The sequence below is a fragment of the Sturnira hondurensis genome, unplaced genomic scaffold (assembly GCF_014824575.4).
Source record: "Sturnira hondurensis isolate 20B ecotype Veracruz unplaced genomic scaffold, ASM1482457v3 Scaffold0021143, whole genome shotgun sequence".
Lineage (NCBI taxonomy): Eukaryota > Metazoa > Chordata > Mammalia > Chiroptera > Phyllostomidae > Sturnira > Sturnira hondurensis.
Genome location: NW_028093774.1, coordinates 20,829,366 through 20,849,660, shown reverse-complemented (window position 1 = coordinate 20,849,660; position 20,295 = coordinate 20,829,366). Strand labels below are relative to the sequence as shown.

Genomic DNA, 20,295 nt, shown 5'->3' with positions numbered 1-20,295 from the left:
AGATTTAAACATCACGTACCTGGAAAAACTACTAGAGCCATAAATCCAAAAACTTCCTCTACGTTGTGGACAAGGGGTGAAACCTGATACACACTCGAAAACCTTGAGCTCAAAAGGAAAATTCTCAGGACCTGAAAAATCTGCATTATGATTTTCGAGGCCTGATCTCTCAGTTCGGTTTTCCGCCCACGCCCCACAGCTCTCCCCCTCTCTCCCCCCCTCTCATGCACACACCCCTCCAACCCCGAGGGTGGCATTTACCGAGCAGCCACGGCCTGCACGAAGCAACCGGATGGGACGGCCGTTCCCTGGGGCATCTGAGAAAGAGTATTAACCATCTTTCCATTTCCTTCTTGCTTCATCTCTCCCTAACTCTTTCCTTTCAAACAAAAATCCTGGAGGATTAGGTCAGTTAAATGCTGTAAGTGTAGCCACACGCTTGAAATGTTTGTCGTTTCTATTTTTTTAAGCTGCATGCTAGAAACTGCAGCCGTTAACCTTTTAACGACCCAACCAGCTCCCTTCACTCCTCGCGTGCGCGGCCCTGGAGAATGCTGTTCAGCCTCTGGCCAGGTTTTGGTAGTTCCCAGAGAAAGAGGCTGGATGGCAGGCCAGCCCCAGTCTTCTTCCTGCAGCTCCCACACCGGGCCTGCTGGTCTGCGCTGGCCTGAGCCCACCTGCTGCAGGGGCTCACCTGCAAATGGCTGCAAGCACGGACTCATGAGCAGAGGTGGGCTGGAACCACCCTGCCTCAGATTCCTCATCGCGCAGCCAGTGGCAAGAGGAGTAGCCTCCTCATAGGGTCACTGGGGACTGGTCCACGCGCTGGAGATCTTCCATCAGCTCGGCCCACGTGGGACCCAGCCGGAAGCAGAGGCATTGACCCTCCCAGGTCTCTCTTGACCTGTCGCTGCGGGCGGGCAGTGGCTGTGTTCTTCTGCCAGAGGCCACAGGCCTGTTCTGGCCTCTCCTATGGCTGCACGAGGGTCCAGTGAGCCCAGGTTCCTATTTCCTTAGACCTGGAGGGTTATGTAAGGGCTTCCCTATACAGCTCCCACCCGGGCGCCCACATCCTTTGTTGTTTCCCTTAACCCCGCCCGTGCCCTTGCAGGCAGACCTTTACCCAACTGTCCCCACTGAGCGTGCCGCCTGTTTCCTGCAGAACTCTGACGGATGCCTGCAAGGAAGACTGTCAGCTATAGGGTGTTGAACACTTAGCTACGTGGCTTAGCACTTTACCCACTTCTTAAATTTCTGTTCTGACTGCAACCCTGTATTTTACTGTACGCTGGCCAGTGCTAGCCTCATCGATTCATACTGAGACTTAGGGAAGCAAAGAAAGTCATACAGAATCAAATCGCTAGTGAGCAACACAATTGGGTGAGGAGGCGGAGCATGACGACGCCCTTAACCACCATGCCTACGGTCCCCGATATCAGAGCAGGTGGTGCCCGTGGAGTGCTGTGCGTAGCAGGCCAGTTGACCCAGCAATGCTCACAGCCCTGGCCGGTAGCTCGGTTGGTTGGAGCATCATTCTGAAATGCCAAGGTCGCGGGTTCGATCTCTGGTCAGAGCACATACAAGAAGCAACCAATGAATGCATAAATGAGTGGAACAACAAATTGATGTTTCTCTCTCTCCCTGTCTCTAAAATCCAATCAATGAAGTTTAAAAACTAATGCTCATATATGGTAGGTTAAAATAACAACCCTACCACACTCAAAAACCGCACATCCCTAAATTCCATTGTGACATAACCGGAACCCAGCTCTGGTTAAAACCTCATTCTGACACCACACTCAGGTTAGCTGAACCCTGTTGTGAATGGATGTTCCCTCAACCATAGTCTTAGTCCCGCCCAGTCCCGACCCAAGCGCCCAGCACAGCAGCCACAATTCCGGGGTAAGCGCCCAGCACAGCAGCCACAATTCCGGGGTCCTTGCTAGGAGGAGGCGGGGTCGGCACGTGGTGAGCACTGGGAGCCCCGCCCCCAGCCCTGGCCCCGCCCCACAGGCAGCTGGAGTCCTGCACACCACTCCTCTTATGGGCGGACTTAGACTTAACGTGACTGGCCAAAAGACCTCTGGTGCACCATCCTTGACCTGCACGTCACTGAGCGGGGAGGAGAGGAGGGGACAGAGGAGGGCGGAGCATCTAGTATGGTGCCCAAAGCACAGAGCAGGGGACAATGAGCCCTGTGGATGGCGATGATGGAGAAGGGGAATTAGAAGAGGAGGAGGCTTGCAGCTGCTCCATCACTGTGCTGCAGCGGTGGGCGTGTGGGAGGCCAACAGCTCACATCTCAGAGATCATAGGGGGCTGGGGCCAGGGCTGGGCTGGAAGGAATTCCCTTTCTGGCACCTAATCTAGCAAAGGATAATCCTCAGCTCTGTGAAAATGCCGGAAAGGGGAGTTGTGCAGTCTTCATCAGAGATCCAGGGGCTGCCTCAGGCCATTGAGGCCAGATGGCCACCTGCAAACCCAAGTAGGTGAGGGGGAAGGTAAGAGGAAGTACACAGAAAGGAGACACCGTTTCCCTGGGATCTGCCCACTTGCTCTGTGTGGGGAGTGAGAGAGGCATTAGAAGGCCTCAGGCCCCCTTCTCCCCTGAGCTTGGCATCTTCACCAACCCGGAGGTGAGCAGAACAGGGAGGAAGGAAGGGGCTTGCAGGCTCTGTTGCACAGAGAGGCACATGGCCCCCACCTTCCTCATGACCTCTGCCAGGACCCCTAGGCCTCAAGTCAAAACATGGCCTGATTGGGTGCCCAGCTGCATCTGCCCACAGCCTGTGTCTTTTGGTCATTCACTCAGGTCCCCTAAGGCCAGCTACGGTCCTACCCAGGCCCTGAGCCCCACAGCTCTAGTATATTTTGGGGGTTGCAGAGGTGCACATGAACACTATGAGGTCCCAGAGGCCCACCATCCTTTGGAGAAACCTAGAAGGGGCCTCCGCAGCTAAACCCAGCTGGAGAGGACGGCCTTGAAGCAACACATTTTGGGGGTAAAATGGAGCCACTTCCCTCTGGAAAGAAGCCAGGGTCAGGGTCAACACACGCAGCTGCCCAGGCCACATACAACACAGTTCCTGGGGCGACTGTCGTAGAGTCAGTAAAGCCACAGTCTGCTCCTGGTGACACGCCCAGTAACCGAAGGTCCCGCACAGAACAGCCTGCCTCCCTCCTCTCCCTGGCAGGCATTGAGTGCTTTGGACGCGCCCACTGGTTACTCGCAGCAGTCTCTGCCGGACGGGGATGGGCACAGTTGGCAGGGACTGAGTGCCAAGGGACACTGCACAAACCCCAATGTGGCCCACCTGCATTCCAGAACACTCTGCAAGCAGCAGGGAGGGGGCTGTGGGCAGCGAAGGCAGTTTACGGCTGAGACACACGTCTCTTCTTCTCTTTCAAAAGGCAGCAGCAGGGCTTCTGTGACTTCAGACTTGGGACAGCAAAGCCCTTTCCGTTTGTTCTGGCTGGAGGCCCGTGAGGGAGTATCCCCCTCCCTCTGACCATTCTCCTCTGAGCTCTCCTGGTTCCAAACCCACAGCCCCACGGGAGGGTTCATGGGACTCCTCCAAGGGCCACAGGATAGGGAGGAGACGCCTTCACAGCTGCCACAGCGCTGCACCAGACTCCCCCGCACCCTAAGGGTCTGCTAAGCCCTGCTCTGGCTGCCGGCAGTCACCCTTAGGAGACAATTATGGCCCTCAGCCTGCCCTCTCTCCAGACCCCCGTGGCCAAGGAGCACAGGCCGGGCAGGTAGCCATCTGTTGGGAGCACTGGGAGAGTCCCTTCCTGCTCAACTACACGCTAGGGGAGGGGCGGAGTGCAAGCTCGGAAGGCAATGGCTGGAGGCCACTGCCTTTGCTCCAGGCGGCAACAGGGGACAGATACTCGGTGGCAGGATGTTCATTCGGTAGCTGTTTATTGATGCTTCCTATCTGTCAGGAGCTGTTCTGGGAGCCAGGGATACATCTGAATGAAACGAAGACCCCTGTGCTTGAGGAGCTCACACTGTATTTGAGGAAAAACAGACGATAAACAATAAACATAATAAGTAAACGATATGTCGTGTCAGAAAGTGGAAAATAAAAAGTACTGTGGAAATAAAAAGTGAGCCAAAGGAGGGGACTCTCAAGTTGGAGGTTTACACTCTATCTGTTTTTTTGCCTAGTTCACGTCAGATGGGTAATGACAATGTTGTGACGATGTTTGTGGGTGGCACACGTCACTTGAGAGCGTGAACACCCAGTCATCACACTTATGAACTACCAAAGGATGGCAATATGATACTAAATAACAGGAAAACGGTAGACATCTCCCTCCAGGAGGGAGCCAGGTCTACCCCAGTGGCTCCCAGCAGGAACAGACTGCAGTGGGCAGGTGGGGCTGGCCCCCACGATCTACGTTCCCTGGTGTGATGCCTTTGAACAGGCTACATTAAATGGCCAGGGGAGAGCAAGAGTATAGATGGAACTTAGGTTGCTAATCAGCTGCCATTAAGACGGGGGGAGCATCCTGGGTTGTCCCGGTGGGCCGCATGTGACCACAGGGGCCCTTAGAAGTGGGGAAAGCAAGAGTCAGCGAGAGAGATTCAGCCAAAGAGGGAAGCAGAGGGGATTCGAAACGTGAAGAGTGCACCTGCTGTTGCCAGCTCTGAAGACAGGAAGGTGGCCAAAGACAAGGAATGTGGGCAGCTTCTGGGCGCCACCACAAAGAAACGGGACCTCAGTCCTACAACTGCATGGAGCTGGGTTCTGCCGACAGCCTGAAGGAGCAAGGAAACGAGTTCTCCCCTGGAGCCTCCGGGAGCTCAGTCCTGCAACCCCTCGACTTTAGCCTGGCCAGACCCACGTAAGAGGTCTTACCTACAGAACTGGTGGATAATAGTTTGCATTGTTTTAAGCTGCTAACTTTGTGGCAATTTGTCATCCCAGCCAAAGGAAACTAATACAGGAGATATAAAGAGAGGGGTGTGCAGAGAAGAGCTGCTTCTGGAGGCGCAGCCCACAGAGAGCCACCGCCACGAGGTCCACAGCTTCCAGATACCTCTCCACCATCCCCGCTTGCCGTGCCCAGCACGGCCTTCTAGGCCCCTGTTTCCCAAGTACTGAGCAAGCATGCTTAGGTGACCCCAGGGGCCAGCCTCTAAGTCCCCAGGTCAGGCCCACTCGGACCAGTGTTGTGACACCTTCCCTTGACACCATCTGCCATAAAGCCAATGAGACGGGTCCTGGTGGAACAACCAAGCTGAACAAAGCCTCCACTGCTGCTTCTGACACTGCATCTGCCAGTCACACTTTCCCTGAGGCTGGGCCTGGGCTCTGACTCCCCCCCAGAGCAGATCTGTGCACACAAACACACATGGGCACATACGTACGCATAACCACGTGCACGCACCCTGGTCTGCTCTTTGCTGCAGTCTTCCGTGCACTCATGTCCCCAAGGCAAAGAGAACTAGCCCACAGACAGCTAACAGGTATTGAGCACCAGCTCAAACCAGGCCCCTACTCATATGACTCCATTTAATCCTCTGCAATCCTGTCAGGTAGCGACTACTGATTCAGAGAGGTCAGGATGCTCACCTAATGTCACACAGCTGGGGAGTAATAAATCCAGGACTGGAACCCAGTATTGTCCAAACGCCCAGGTGAGGACCCTCACAACTCAAGGTGTGGTCCAAGGACCAGCAGCATCAGCACCACCTGAGACCTGACACTCACCCCTAGAGCTGCCGAATCTGAAGCTGCATGTTAAGTTCCCAGGTGGTTCACTTCCCACTGCAGTGTGGAGAGGCACCATGCAAAGCACTGGTAGAAACCAGTGCCTGCTGGTTTCAGGTGGCTGTCATCACCTCCTTCCCCAGTCTCTCAAGGCCCTTCCCCAGCTGCTTGGCCCTTGCTCCTCAGGTGGGCAGGCCCTCTGCCTAGCCTTGGGGCACAAGCCTCAACCTGGGGCACTCAGCCCTGCCCACAGCTGGATGACATCACTCCACGTAGTCTCTCGGTAGAGCATCCTGCCTGCTGCCTGAGACCCTCCTGGCCCCTCCCTCTCATCTTCCTTCTGGGGCACAGGTCTTTCAGCCTCCATGTAATCCTCTCCTAAAGGAGGCCTCTGGCCATCACCAATCCCTGCGGTGTCTCCCCTTCTTGGGCATTTTGTACCCCTCTCTTGCTCCTAGAATGCCCCTGAGTCATGCCACTCCCTCTAGCTGGACACCAAGGGCTTGTCCAAGTTGCCATCAGGACAGAGGCAAGCGGCTGCTTGGGAAACCTGGCCAAGCTTACAGGAAATGCCTGACACCACCAGGCAAGCAGGGTTTGGTCTCCCAAAGCAAAACACAGCTGGGCCCACAGCGGGCCACTCGGACTTTCCCAGACTTCATGGCACTGAGGTCCCAGGGCAGAGAGAGGACTGGGCTGGCCTGGAGACAGCAGCTCATTAAAAACATCACAGTAGCCCCTGGCCAGGGAGCCTGTGAGGCTCGGAGGGCAGTCCTGCTGTGGGTCTGCAGACCTCCTCGCACCCCACCCCGGCCTTTGCCTTCCAGCACCCCCTGCTCATTTGAAACTGGGCTGGGAGATCAAAGGCTCCCTCCCCTAGCTTGTCCTCCTTTCTTCCCAGCATCTTCCTCTCCCCAGCATAAGTCTCATTCATTTATTCATTCAGCTTCTGTTGACTGAGCACCTGCAGCGTTAGGTACCAGGGCTGTAGTCACAGACGGAGAGGGGGCCATAGTCCCTGCTCTCAGGAGCTCCTGGTCCAGTGAGCAAATAAACAGACCACCCCCAGGCAGAGTGAAAAGTACTACACAGGAAGGCAGAGAGCCTCATCTCCTCCCGCACGCTCAGCAGCACAGGGGCTATGACCTCGGTTCTGGGCCTGGGGTGAGGGTCCAAATGCCCACTCTTAGGTTAGGACCCAATGACAGAGTGTAAATGCAGACTGAGCGCTGAGATGGAACCCCTGCCTTCCAGGACACAGACCCGAGGGGATGCGCCCTGAGTGTGTGCCACAGGAAGTCAGGTAGCTGGGTGGAAGTGGTTGGGAGCAGAGATTTGAAGGAAGCAGGAATGGGCCTTGAAGAATGTGGGGAGCAGGCAGGGTGGGCTGGCTAGATGGGGGATGTCAGACAGCTCTGACTTAGTGGAGGGAGGGCAGAACGACCTGCCAAGCAAACACTCTCCAACACTCACAGGAGACCAGCGCGTTATAAATGAATGAATCATGTAAACCAAAAGACGGCTTGCAGGGGGAAAGCCCCGCTGGATGGGCCGCTCCCACCGTGTCCCTGGCGGGCCCTGGAGCTGGCCCCACTAGGGCTCCTCCAGGCGCCTTCCCACCAGCTGGGACCCAGAGCTGAGACTAATCGGAAAAGACTCAGGCCCTGCCCACCTGTCCCATGCGCTGTCTACCGAGACCCTCAGCTCTGCCCCTCCCTCTCTCTGTACCAGCACCCCCAGACCTTGGCCCAAGGGTTTGACTCTTCTAGCTTTGACCTTGGAGCTCCCTGGGCTTCAGCCTGAATTCATCTGCTTCTGGCTGCCTTTGAAAACCACCTGCTTGGGTGGCCAGGCCCTGGAACCCCACCTAACCAAGACCCTGGTTGGCCTGCACCCTTCTTCAGAGTTGCTGGACCATCTCAGGCTCCTTTCTTTTCCCTCCTGAGCTTTTGGTGGGAGTCCGACCTCCCGGTTTGCCTGCTCTCCCCAGTTCTCCCGGCCTCCAAAAGGGCAAATGCTTTTTTTCCCCTTAGTTCAGCAAGACAAGGTGGCAACGTTTCACAAAGAACTTCCGAAGTAGAAAGCGAATGGAAAAACTAACCTGAAAAACCAAAAGGAAACACAGCTCTCTAGAAATGGACCAGTTTACAAAGTTCAGGTTTCCTGTCCGGAGCTAGAGAAAGTCTAGCCAGTTTGGCTGGCAAGCAGGCCAGGGAATCCTGCCCGTGAACATTCCCTTCACCCCTTTTTCTTCTCCTCCCTTCCCCCACGGGCTCCTCCTCTTCCCCTCCGAGGAGAAAGGTTAGTGCTGGGCGGTGAGTGACTCGAAGGGGGTTTTCTGGCAGAGGAGTGTGGCCTGCACGCGTCGCAGAGACCACAGGTGGAGAAGTAGAGACATTTATAAAGGGTTCACTGTGTGCTAGGCGCTGCTTTGAGCACTTGCCTTGTGTTAACTAACCTAATCCTTACAACAATTCCCTGGTCATTGTTAGCATCGTTGTCCCCACCTCACTGATAAGGAATCAGAGAGATAAGTCGCCCAGGGTTACCACCTAGGCAGTGGCAGTGCCAAGACTGCAAACAAGAGAGCCTGGTCCTAGCCCTGGCCAGGTGGCTAAGTGGGTTGGAGTGTCATCCTGTGTACCAAAATGTCACCAAAATCCCATATACCAACATATCACAGGTTCAATCCTATTAGGGCACATACCTAAGTTGTGGGTTTGATCCCCTGTCAGGGAGCCTATAGACTCTCTCTCTCCCTCCATCCCTCCCTTCCACTCTCCCTAAAATCAGTAAATATATACTTGGGTGAAGATTAGAAAAGAGAGAGCGAGCCTTGTCCCAGGGACACGCCCTCCTTAGCCTTCTCCTGCCTCCCATCTCCCCTGTCCACCCCAGCCTGGCAGAGCCTACGCCAACCCCAACTCCTGCTCCCCTCTCCTCCTCTCCACACCTCCTGTGGGGGGAGGGAAAGGGGGGAACAGTGGGGAGGAGGGTAGGAAGGACAACTCTGGCCTTCTCCAAAATCTTCCCCAAATGGTCCTAAGGAATAAGCCCCAGGCCCGACATCCCCCTGAGGAGGGGACTTACCTGGCCGGTGGCAGCTGTGGTGTCAGTGGTCTGGCCGCTGTGCTTTCTCGGGCGGGGCTGCTCCTGCGCAAGTTGGGTGAACCCTCGGCTGAGCGTCGGGGGGCTGGCCTGGAGTTCTGGGGGTCAAATTCCTCCTCGGGGATGACCTCCTCGCAGCGGGCTCCTCGGAAGCCGGAACGGCACACGCAGAGCTGGGGCCGGCTGCAGGAGCCCCTGTTCTGGCATGGCGGCTGGCACACGGCTGGAGAGACAGGGGGAGGGGTGAGGGCAGGGGCCAAGGGCCCGGCACCCCCCTGTCAAAAGGACCCCTGCCTTGTGCTGCTTGGCCTCCTCCACTCAAGCAGGAAGCCAGCTGCTGGCTCCGAAGGCTCCCTGGCCCCATTTCTCTTTCCCCTCCACCCACAGGCCTCAGGGTGAGGCTTGCCTCTTATCTTATCCTTGGACAGTTGGAGGCTGAAGGACCAGAGATGTGGAGCCACTCTCCCCACCACCTCCAGCAGAGCCTCCTAACACTGTATCACTCACTTAGGAGCCCACTTCCTGTGGTCTGTCTCTGTGCCAGACTGGAAGCCCCGTGAGGGCAGAGTGCAGATGTTTTATTTTGTTCACTCTTGGAGCTCCAGAGTGAACTTGGAATAGAGACTGCCACAGAGTAAGTTCTCAATAAATACTGAATGAATGAATGAATGAATGATAAATTAGTCTTGTTAGTGGGAAGGGGCTCAACCTGGCTTCAAATCGGGGGTTTGAATTGTTGGGGGCGGTTTCTGTCTCCCGTGAGTCATGTGATCTTGACCTCACGGAGCCTTAGTTTCTTCCACAGCTGGGCTGTGGAGGCTGGGTGATCCTGGGGGGTTTCTCTAAGGCATCTTCAGCATGACAGTCTGTCTTCTTCCTCCCCTTTTGAGAGCATCTGCTCAGAAGCTCCCACCCACCTTCGCAAGCCATGCAACTCCTGACTGGAAGCTGGGAGGATCCTGGCCCTGGGGCCCGGGTCCAGCCTGGGGGTAAAGGGGGACTGAACAGGACCCCTTCCTTCAAGTCGGCAGTGTTCAGCAGCCACTGGCCATGGGGGCCATGACTTCTCTCCTCACTGCCCTTCATCATCTTGCAACATCAGTCACCTCCGGTGATCAGCAGTCAAGGGAGAGTCACCTGCAGGCACACGCACTGGAGCACAGGGCCCTGCCCACCTCTCCCAGGACCTCCCCTGGGAGAGCACAGTCAGGCTCATGGTGGGCCCTCGAACCCAATGTCCCCTCCACCTGCCACTCATTCACTCATTCGGTAAACACTGGCTGAGCCCCTACTGTGTGCTAGGCACATGGGACAGAGCCTTTGCCCACATGGAGCTGGCAGCAGAGTGAGGGAGACCAATAAAGAACAAGACAACAACGAGAAACCAGAGAACAATGCCGTTTCAGGCAGCATCACGGGCAACATGGTGGTCTTGTTGCGCCCAACCGGGCGCTTTCAAGGGCAGGCCTCCCTAAGAGTGAGAGGCTGTGCCTGGTGCAAAGGGGGCGGGCGGGCGAAGATACGTGCAGACGCTTTCAGGCACAGGGATAGGCAGGCACAAAGTGCTGGGGGCTGGCAGGAACACCAAGTGTCAGAGGTGCAGGGAGGCTGGGGCCTGCGACAGAGAGTAGTCAGCGAGGAAAGGAGAGAGGTGGGTTCGCCGCCTCCACCTGAGGACCCACCAGGTCCGGGTCACCACCACCACCACCACCACCAGCAGAGACCAGCTCCTCAGCCAAACCAGGGCCAGCAAACCCTGGGGACGGAGGCGTGCCCAGGCCTGGTCTCTGCCCTGGTTTACTCTAGGGAGGGCATAGAAAGGGAAGGCCTGAGTGGTTTCCCTGGGGACCGCAGATGCTGCATCACTCCTAGTCCCTCAAAGCCGTACCTCTCTGCTGGCAGGGACCCACAGCCTGGCCGTGGGTGAGAGGAAGGCCGGGCAGCGGTACGGGTAGGCTGGTTTAGCTGTCGCTTCCTCTGTCAGTGGGTGGCCCTTGCCGTCCACAGCCTCTTGAAACCAGTCTAGCGCCCACCCTTCCCCTCCTGGACTCTGAGGACGGCCCATTCTTGACTTCAGCAGCATCTTCTGCACTCTTTAAAACTGAAGGCCTCGGATCCGTGTCTCACAGCCGTGACTTGCTTACTTCTGGTTCTGCCTTACTTGCTAATTCACTCTGCCAACATTTAGTAAGCACCCTCTCTTGGTCATACTGGGTGCTGGGGGTGCAGAGACAACAAGACAGGTCTTTGCGTGGAGGAAGCTCTGCCCAGTGGTAAGTTTCTCATAACCACAAAAGCCCCTCACCACTCAGGGCATTAGGTCCTCGGAGCAGACCAGGGTTGGCAAGCCTCAGTTGATACAATGAACAACTTATGGAAAATGGGTAGTTAGGGGGAAAACTATAAAAAATGGCATGTGAATATGTGTACGTTGTGGTAAATAAAAATTCTAAACAGTTTCCAAACCAGCCAGATTTGTTGGCGGAAAAAAACCTACTTGGGAAGACCACCTTTCTGGATAAGATCGTCCAAGAAAGATTTCCCAACAAGTGTCAGGTTTTCAGAGGTGTTGAGCCAGCCCCCGAGGACTTCATTTGCATCTGCTCTTGCGTTGTTTTCCTAAGTCTCAGTGAGAACTGACTTCCTCATGAAACAAACTCTTTAGCTTTGCCATGAGCCAAGCCTCTGCATTATGGGATTGGAGCACAAACTCCGCTCCCATCTCTCCATTCCCCCCACATCACCCCAAAGTGGCCCCCCATGGTGGCCTTGAGTACCTGTCTGTGAAGGGGACACTCTTCTGACAGTTTTTACTAGTCGGCAATAAAACTAAGGGAGATAAAAACAGTTTTCTGAGTTCATCGTAATGCATTGCCCATTTTAAAAATGTGTTTTATTTTGAAATTACATCTTTCCTACTTTTTTAGTGTTAAAATGTCCTTCTCTAATTACAGGCGATGGCAAAGGGTAGTTTGTTTTTCTAGCATCCTCACTTGGCAAAAGGGAAAAGTGGCCACTGTTCCTTGGTGCCAAAAATGTTTTTGGGTATTTTACTGGTGCATGAGACCCAAAAGTTGGGGACGCTTTGGGAAGGAGAGCGGGCAATAGTGGACACGTGTCCTTTTGTTTAAAGGAGACTGAAGCAAGACAGTCCTCCGTCCAATGAGCACGGACCTCAAAACTGAAGTGTCTGAGAGGAAGTCAGCCGCCTCGGAGTGGCCGATGGCAGTGGTGGCTGGACAAAGCCAAGACAGAAACGCCGAAGGGCCAGCAGAGACGGCTCCGTGCAGAGCGGTGGGATTTTCCAGAGAGAAAATCCAAACAGAGCGGGACACTAAGTCTTTATGTTTTACTCTCAGAGCCTCATTCCTCCCAATGAGGAAGAACAGAGATTTTCCTCAAGAACAAAGATTGTGCCTTACGCGATCACCCCAGGAAGGAGGATGTGGCTTGAGCAAATTTTGTTGACTGATTATCAGAAAAGTGTTCGGAAGCACGATGCCGCGGTGTGCATATTTGATGGGATATTGGTGAATGGTTATCAAGCACGACCTCAGGATATCCACGTTTAGCCAAGGAGGACACACCCAGGCCCCTCCCTGTTGGAAGCCGCATCCTCAGACAACCAGAAGGTGATGCTGTTACCAGCCTCACCAATGCCAGTCCTTGGCCATTCGTCACTTGGGCTGCCCCACACTCCCTGGCGCTCTTGTCCTCGCCGAGGATTAGGCATGTGGAAAGTTTCAGCCGGGGGAGTTCAGTTCCGTGGAGTTAGCAGGATGCCAGAAGAGAGGGGAATAAAAAGGAAACTCTCGAAATTGCTTTGAAAGTAAGAAATAGAAGGCATTGTTCCTCCAACCCCCTGCCTTCTGGCTGTGCCCCTTCTACCTTCAGTCTGATCCAAAACAGCCAAGCAGAGGTTTGCTCAGATTTTCCACACAAAACCTCCACCTTTGGGAGGAGACCAAATTCGGAACGGGCAGGCCTGGGGAAGATTCTGGAAAGAGCTCCCGCCATCTGGGCCACTCCTCTCTCCCCACGTGGGCTGCTCTTCCACTCACTCAGAGCCTCCTCGTCAACCATGGGGTAGCAGTAAGAACATGGGTCTGGGGGTCAGCAGGACTCAGTTTGACTCCAGCTCAGCCGCATCCAGCTGTGTGACCGTGGGCCCATCTCATCATCTCATTGAACTTCTTCAACTGGTGCCTCAGTTGTCTCATCCATAAAGTAGGTCCGAGGATTGCTGCCTCAGAGAGCCACTGTGAATCTCAACGGAGATCATGGGTGTGGAAGCCATTTGTACTGCTGAAGGCTGTGCTGCGCAATATAGCCTGATGCTGTGGCCACAAGCTGCATGTGGCTCTCTAAGGTCCCACTGGTTAAAATAAAATACAATGTAAAATTCAGTTTCTCAGTGGCACTAGCCTCACTTTAAGTGCTCCATCACCACATGTGGCACATGGCTACCATGTTGAACAGAAAGATACAGAGCATGTCCATCATCACAGAAAGTGCTATCAAGCCCTGGCTGGTGTAGCTCAGTGGATTGAGCGCGGGCCTGCGAACCAGAGGATCGTGGTTCGATTCCCAGTCAGGGCACATGCCTGGGTTGCAAGCCAGTTCCCTGCAGGCCAACTCCCAGCAGGGGACGCATGAAAGGCAACCATACATTGATGTTTCTCTCCCTCTCCTTCACCTCTAAAGATAAATAAATAAATAAAATCTTTAAAAAAAAAAAAGAAGAAAGTGCTATCAGACAGCAACGCAGAGCTTTAAAAGATAATACAACCCACCAGAAGCCCAAAGGCAGAGGTGAGAGGGCTCCTGAGCTTCTCTGCTCCGACTCTTGTCCCAGGGAAAGGTGGTGTCAGTGCCATCTCTGATTAGAGAGACGGCCACGCCCCATGGTCCAGAAGGCAGGGCTGTCTTCCAGGTGTTAAAATCCAGTCAGTCCCCCCTCTGCCCTCAGCGAGGGCTTTTGTCACCAGGTCTCTTTCCTGGGCCCCAGAGGCACCTCTTCCCTTTATTTATAGCCCCTTAGCTGACTGGGCACTGACGTAGGGGCGGGTCCTTCTCCAAGGCCTCCAATGCCAACCCCTCTTGTCTGGAGGATGAACCTCAGCTCAGATTAGACTCTGGGCCCAGCACCCTCACACCTGAAGCTTAGCTGCTCCTCCATTAAACCTCTATCTTGCCTAAAATTTGTGTCAGTGGGACCCTAAGAACCTACCCACAGAGGTGCTCGACTCCCCCTTCATGAAAAGGGGACCCAGATTTCAGAGACCCCAAAGCCAGTGAAATTCTAGTCTGGCTCCCACACTTCAGCATCCCCCCGGGGATGCGTCCTGTGCATACCCAAGCTCTGCCCTCGGTCTGTGTCCCCAGCCCCACCTCAGCACCAAGCCCCCAGGCAGTGGGAGAAGGCAGGCCCTCAAGGGCTCACCCTGCTCACACCACAGCTGTGCTGAGGCCGCAGCTCCGGACGGCTGGAAACAGAACTGGGGCTCAGGGGCCAGCCAAGCACCCGGCTCCAAAATAGCAGTTGTGTTCACATAAAAGCCTCTAATGAGAGAAAGATGCCGTTCTTGGCCTCTCGCGCGCTCTTTGCAGACGCTGTCTGGCAGGCAGAGCGGGCCTCTACCGTTTGGCAGAGGGAGGGGAGGAAAGGGAGGTGTGAGTCAGACCTTGGCCCCCAGCCCCTCTGCATGGACCGCCCTGCTAATTGCATTAACAAACGCCTCCAATGCTGGGCCAGTTGGAGGCCAGGGCCAGGGAGCAGCCCCAATTCCCACGGGCGCTAGCAGGCTTGAGGAGGGGGACCACGGGCAGGGCTGTGGCCCAGAGCTGAGGCATGGGTTCCCCTGCAGCTCCTGCCACAAAGTAGAAGAGTCACTGTCCACCTTGTCGGAGCCCCGGGGGGCCTTGTCTGGAAGGAGGCAGGGCTTTGGAGGCCTCAGTTCCGGAGGGGTCCCTGAAGATGAGAGGCAGACAGGAGGGGTCCTGGGGCATCCCTATCGGGGTTGAGCCTGGGGATGGGTCTTTTCCATGGGAGCAACTGCAGGGCAGGAAAGAGAGCCCCAGGCGGCTGACAGGGAGCCATTTCAGCCCTTCCACAGCAGCTCCACGGCCAGGACCCAGGAAGGTCGGGAGCACAGGCCGCCATTCCTACTCACAGCACAGCCAAGGCCAGAGCAGAAGCCTGTAGGGCAGAGTGGCCTTGCTGTCAAAGAAACCTGCATTTGAATTTCATTGCCAAGTTTCTTCTAGAAATTCCATGGAGAAAATTGTCATGTATCCGATATTTACTACTAGCTTAAGATGTAAGCGAGGCAGACACTGTCCTCTTCTTTATGGACCTTTCAACTTAGAGAGACTGTCACAGAACAAGTGAACAAACAAGCAGAAGACCAGAAATCGGGATGCGAGTTACGGTGGAAACAGCAGAGGGGCTGGGGTCCAGAATAAGGAGGCTGATGGGAGCAGCTGTAGCCTGAGTGGTGAGGGGGAGCCCCTCTGAGGGGGGCAGCTTGAAATGGAGGCTGGAATGATGACAGGGAGCCAGCCTGCGAAAGAGAGGAGGAGAAGCAACACCCTGGAGATGAGCATTCCGGGGGCTCCAGGCTGGATTTGGTAAGCAAGCAGGTGCGTGTGCAGACGGGGCCAGAGACTCCACAGCAGGAAGGTGTGGACAGAGGTGTGTTATGATGTAATTTATGGAGAAACAGCCAGAGGGTTAGGGAGGCTGGGGCAGGGGGAGTTGGTGAGCAGTCAGCTGGAGGCTGCCATCAGCCAGGAGAGGGTTCAGGGACCCTGGACTAGAGAGGGAGCAAGGGAAGCCGGGAGGAACAGGCCAGTTCCCCAGAGATTTAGGAAGTAAAACAAATGGGGCTCAGGACAGATTGGAGATAAAGCCTGAGGGAGAGGAAGGCGTCTCCCGGGGCCCCCAGGTGTCCAACTTGAGCATTCAGGTGGATGGGGAAGTCCTTTAACAGGGTAGATGAGACCTGCCAGGGGAGTTGCCTCAGAGGAAGGGAAACCACCGGTTCGTTTGGGACAATTTGGGGTGGGGATGTCTGGGAGGCATCAGAGTAGGCAGCGGGACGAAGGAGTTGGGAGGTCGGAGGAGAGGGATGGCTGAAGATACACATACGGGGCTAAATCTGGGCGTCGTCAGCCCAGAGACAATGTTTACATCCATGGGAATGCATTAGGTCATTCCAGGAGCCATGCAGTGAGAAAGCGAAGAAGAGGACCCAGGACCCAGTTCTGGGAAGCCATGGCGAGTTGTCGGGCAGAGGAGAAGCCGCAGCAGGCACACAGGAGGGGCCAGGACAGGAGTGACGCGATGACCACACACAGGGGGAAGGGGTCGAAGTGTTTAGTGCGGTCCCTGGCACGGAGAGAGCATTGCACTCTTATTGCTGCGTGTTAATTGTTTGGCACGGAGCCTACTGGCACTGAGTAATGGGGAGCAAATGATGCTTGGCTTGGTTCCTGTGGCCCCCTCTTTCTGTGGGGGATTTGCAAGATCTAGGTAAAGTCCTGGGGCAGCCCAACATTAAGATGCTGGGTATAAAAGGACAAACCAGCCTAGGAGGTGAGGAGAGGCAGAAGGAAACTATTAGGTCGCCCATGTGATCATTTGCCCACTTAGTCCCCTAAGGAACGTGTGCCAGGTAGGTTGAGAGGCGCAGCATTGCGCTGCTGTCAACAGGACACAGCCCTTCGCCCCCAGAGGCCCCTGGGTAGAAACATCTGCTCAGTTAGATCTTTGGGAGTGCACCTGCTCACCCGAAATATCTGAGGTGCCTGTAGGTGGTGAGGGGAGAGATGGATGGTCTCTTGCTGGGACTGCAGCCTTCCTGTTACCTGGGGTCTTGCTGGGGTCATGTGATCATTCCCCTTAATCATCTCTCACCTTCCTCTCCACCACTCTGGCTCCTGCTGGTTTGTAACTAGTCAGTGAAGAACCTGCAAACCACACCCCTGCTCTGGCCTTTTTCCTGAGTGTTTGTTCAGCACTTACCATTACAAGGCCCTGGGCTCGTTTCTGTACATGTACCTCTTTTCTTCCTTCTTAGAACTGCTATAAGTACTGTCTCATCCCCATGGGATGTATGTGGACACTGAGGCTGAGGGTGACCGAGCAGTTGCCTGAGATCTTCATGCTAGTAAGTGATCGAGCAAGGGTTTGAACCCAGAGAGTCTGGCTCTAAAGGGGGGGCTCTTACCTTTTGGGATGAGATCATTACAGAGCTGGGGTGGGTGGGCTAAGGAAGTTCCCTCATGGAAGCAGAAATCATGAGGGCCGGAGTCCTCATAGCACTGACATGTGGACTGGAATGAAAGCACGCAGAAGCTCTGGACTGAGAAGGCAGGAGCAAATACCCAGGGTGCTCCAGGATCTCCTGAGGGTCTCCTGAGCACTGTGGGGAATTCTCTGGAAGAGCTGATGGGCCTGGGGCTGCAGAAAGACTCATCTTGGCACAGACCTGGGCGAGGCCCTGGATTATTCAGCACATACTTACTGAGCCTTTACTCCGTGCCCAGTAGACACTTGCTCCTGAGTGGGGGCGTGGGGGGTCAGGGGACGTGGGTCCTGTTCTCCCCATCAAGGCCAAACATGGGGAGAGCACATAGAACATGCCAGACCTCGAAATGAACATTTAATGTGAGTTATCTAATTCATTCTTCACAACTGTGTGAGGTAGAGACTAACAGTCACATTTTACAGGGGAGCAAACTGAGGCACAGAGAGCTTAAGCACCTTGCCCGCAGTCACGGAGCTGAGTGGTGGGGCCAGCAGTTAAGCTCTGTGATCTCTGAACAAGATCAAGATCAAAGCAACCCCGGCTTACAGGGTTGTTGTGAGGGTTAAAAATTAGTAATCCAGGGTCCTGACCCACAGGAAGAGCTACAGGGTGTTATTATTATTATTAATCTCCCCAAAACAACTCTTATTGATTGTTATACCCACCACAAGGACGAGGCTCTTTGGTGAAAGAGGGACAGTCACTTGCCTGTGGACAGAGCTGGGATTCAACCCCACTTCTCCTTGGATCTGGCACCAGAAATCAAAGCACCTGCTCTTAACCTTAAGCCTTTCTGCTGGGGGGTTGAGGGTCAGTAACTGCCCAGCCCCCTCCTCAACAGCAGGGATGCCCTCTGCCCTCCCCAGAACAGCCCCAGCCCCGTGCAGCTAGGCTGAGATAAACTGAGAATGTGAAGAATTCTTCAAATCCTCTTCCCATGTGTGTATGGGCTGGGGTGGCGATGAGGGTGAGCCGGTCTGGGAAGACTGGAGAGTCTTCCAAAAGCCCTAACTGTAAACAGGACCCGCTCACCCCACACTTGACTACAGTCCTACCCCTCAGCTGAGCCAGCCAGGGAGGCCCCCTCCACAGTCTGAAGCCTCCACAAATGCATAAACACATAAATCGCATGGCAGAGCTGGCAAAGCCACAGAAGGACAGGCAGATACAAAGACGACAGGAGGAGAGGGGGACCAGCTTGAGACCCTGCCAAGGTGCAGGGAGGAGGTGTGGCTCTGGCAATGGCCACCTGCAGGTACACTGATGGCTCCCAGACATCCAGGGATGGGGCAGGGACCAAGGAAGGGGCCTGCCAGGGAGATGGGGGCGCTACGTTGCAGTAACTGAGGATTCTGGAAGAGGAGGTGAGAGGGGTGACAGGTGGTGGCCCCAGGGGTCTCGGGCCATCACTCCTTGAGTATGGACAGTGGGTTGGAACCACAGGTCTCTGGGAGACACCGAGGCACAGACACAGTCTCCACACTGTTCTGGGACTAGACTTCATTCTTGGCAGTGGGAGGAGGTCACACACCCGTCCTTGTCAGCCCTCCTCTCCTTCTGGTGGAGTCCCCCCACATGTGTGAAACTGCTAGGACAGTCATGAGTGTTCCCCTGCAGAGGGGCAACCATGCGGGGTGGCGGGGGAGGAGACGGAGCCGGCAGACCAGCTGACAGGGTGTGGAGCCAAGAGCCCTACATTCTACAGAGCTCGGGACCCAGTGGTTCAGGGCCAACGCCTTGCTGCCCACGTGGTTCTTGTTAGGCTCATTAGGAGAGAAACAGCAACAAGCAAACAGCACAGGGCCCAGCTAATTAGCACACAGACCTTCAGTGGGCAAGCTGACTTCAAGTGGGAAAGGCCGTTGCCCACTGGCAGTTCCTCCAGGAGAACAGCCAGCCTGTATGCGTGGGTCGAGGACAACCCGGGGAGCAGCAGGGTGAGAGGGCCTGGGAGGGAAGTCAAAGGGGCTGAGGAGCCCCAGGGTGGGGTGGGTGTTGGCAGCCTGCTGGAGCAGGCCCCTGCTGGGGCATGAGGGTGTACACACACGGTGGTGACAATCTACAGATTCGCCCAACTTTGAGTTTCCAGTGTCGAAACTCCAGCTTGGCAGAGACGAATACTGGAAAATCACGTGCAAGTTAGGAAGCTGAGACCCTCTGGGGCTGGAGGGCAGGAGCAAGGCCCATGCCCAGACCTCTTGGGCAGCTGGTGAGAAGCCACTCGCCCCCCTGCCCCCTGCTCCCTGCTCCAGCTTCAATCCAAACCTCGGCAACACCCTCTGCGGAGCTGGCCAGAACTTTCCAACCCTCCTCCCCACCTCCAACCCCCAATCCCTTCCGAGGCCTCCAGAGTCTCCCAAGGCCCCGCTACTCAAAGGGCAGTCCCCGGACCAGCAGCCGCAGCAGCATCCCCGGGGAACTTGTTGGGAGCGGACTTCCCAGCCACGCCCCAGACATGCGCAGTCAGAATCTGCCCTTCAATAAGATCCCGGAGGGTCACGGGCATATTCCAATGTGGCTAGGACCCCCGAGGCAGCTCTTCCTATGATGGACCCCAACTTCTGCTCAGTGTCTTCAGCTCTGGCTACAATCACCTACGGCGCTTTAAGAAAATACCAGAGCTTCTGCTGAGCATAAAACTGACTACCCACATCCCTGGCTTCGCTGCCCAGGGCAGTCACTGGTTTTGAGTCCCAGACTCTCTTCTAATGAGTTATGGGTCTTAACCGAGTCAGCACTTCTCTAAGGCTCACTCTCTTCATCTGTAAAATTATGAGATGCCCCCCAACTCTTCCTCCAGGCACAGAGGATGAGTGAGAGCCCACACTAATCCAGAGTCCTGGAAAAGAGAAGAATTTCCAGGCAGACTACCTGCTTTGCTGTTTGTTTCTGAATTGGGGGTTTTGATGTCTTTATCTGGAGATCCTTAGAGAGGCCCAAGATTCTGCCTGAGCGTCACTGTCCGACTGGGAGAGAGGTCAAGGCCAAGATAGAACCAAGAGCTTGGCGAGCCAGCAGCCCTGCCGCCTCAGGAGTGGAAGCAGCCCCATCTCGTCCCTGTCTTATCCCCACCTTGGGAGGCATCAGGACCAGTGATGATGGCCTCCGCAAGGGCTGCCAACACCGTGAGTTTGGTCGTGAACCTAGAAACC

The 20,295-nt window shown here is 55.3% G+C and overlaps 1 protein-coding gene and 1 non-coding gene across 3 annotated transcripts in view; both read right to left on the bottom strand.

Annotated features, from left to right (window-relative positions):
• Nucleotides 1–20,295, bottom strand: part of LTBP2 (latent transforming growth factor beta binding protein 2) — an 89,140-nt gene that overhangs the window by 60,021 nt on the left and 8,824 nt on the right. For both annotated transcript variants that reach the window (XM_037031420.1, XM_037031421.1), the window contains exon 3: nucleotides 8,814–9,054. In XM_037031420.1, the coding sequence (XP_036887315.1) occupies nucleotides 8,814–9,054 (241 nt within the window). The remainder of the gene's footprint in view (nucleotides 1–8,813; nucleotides 9,055–20,295) is intronic.
• On the bottom strand, nucleotides 4,179–4,280 carry LOC118977012 (small nucleolar RNA U13). The gene has a single exon (XR_005064421.1). It is a non-coding gene; the product is annotated as a small nucleolar RNA U13 (small nucleolar RNA).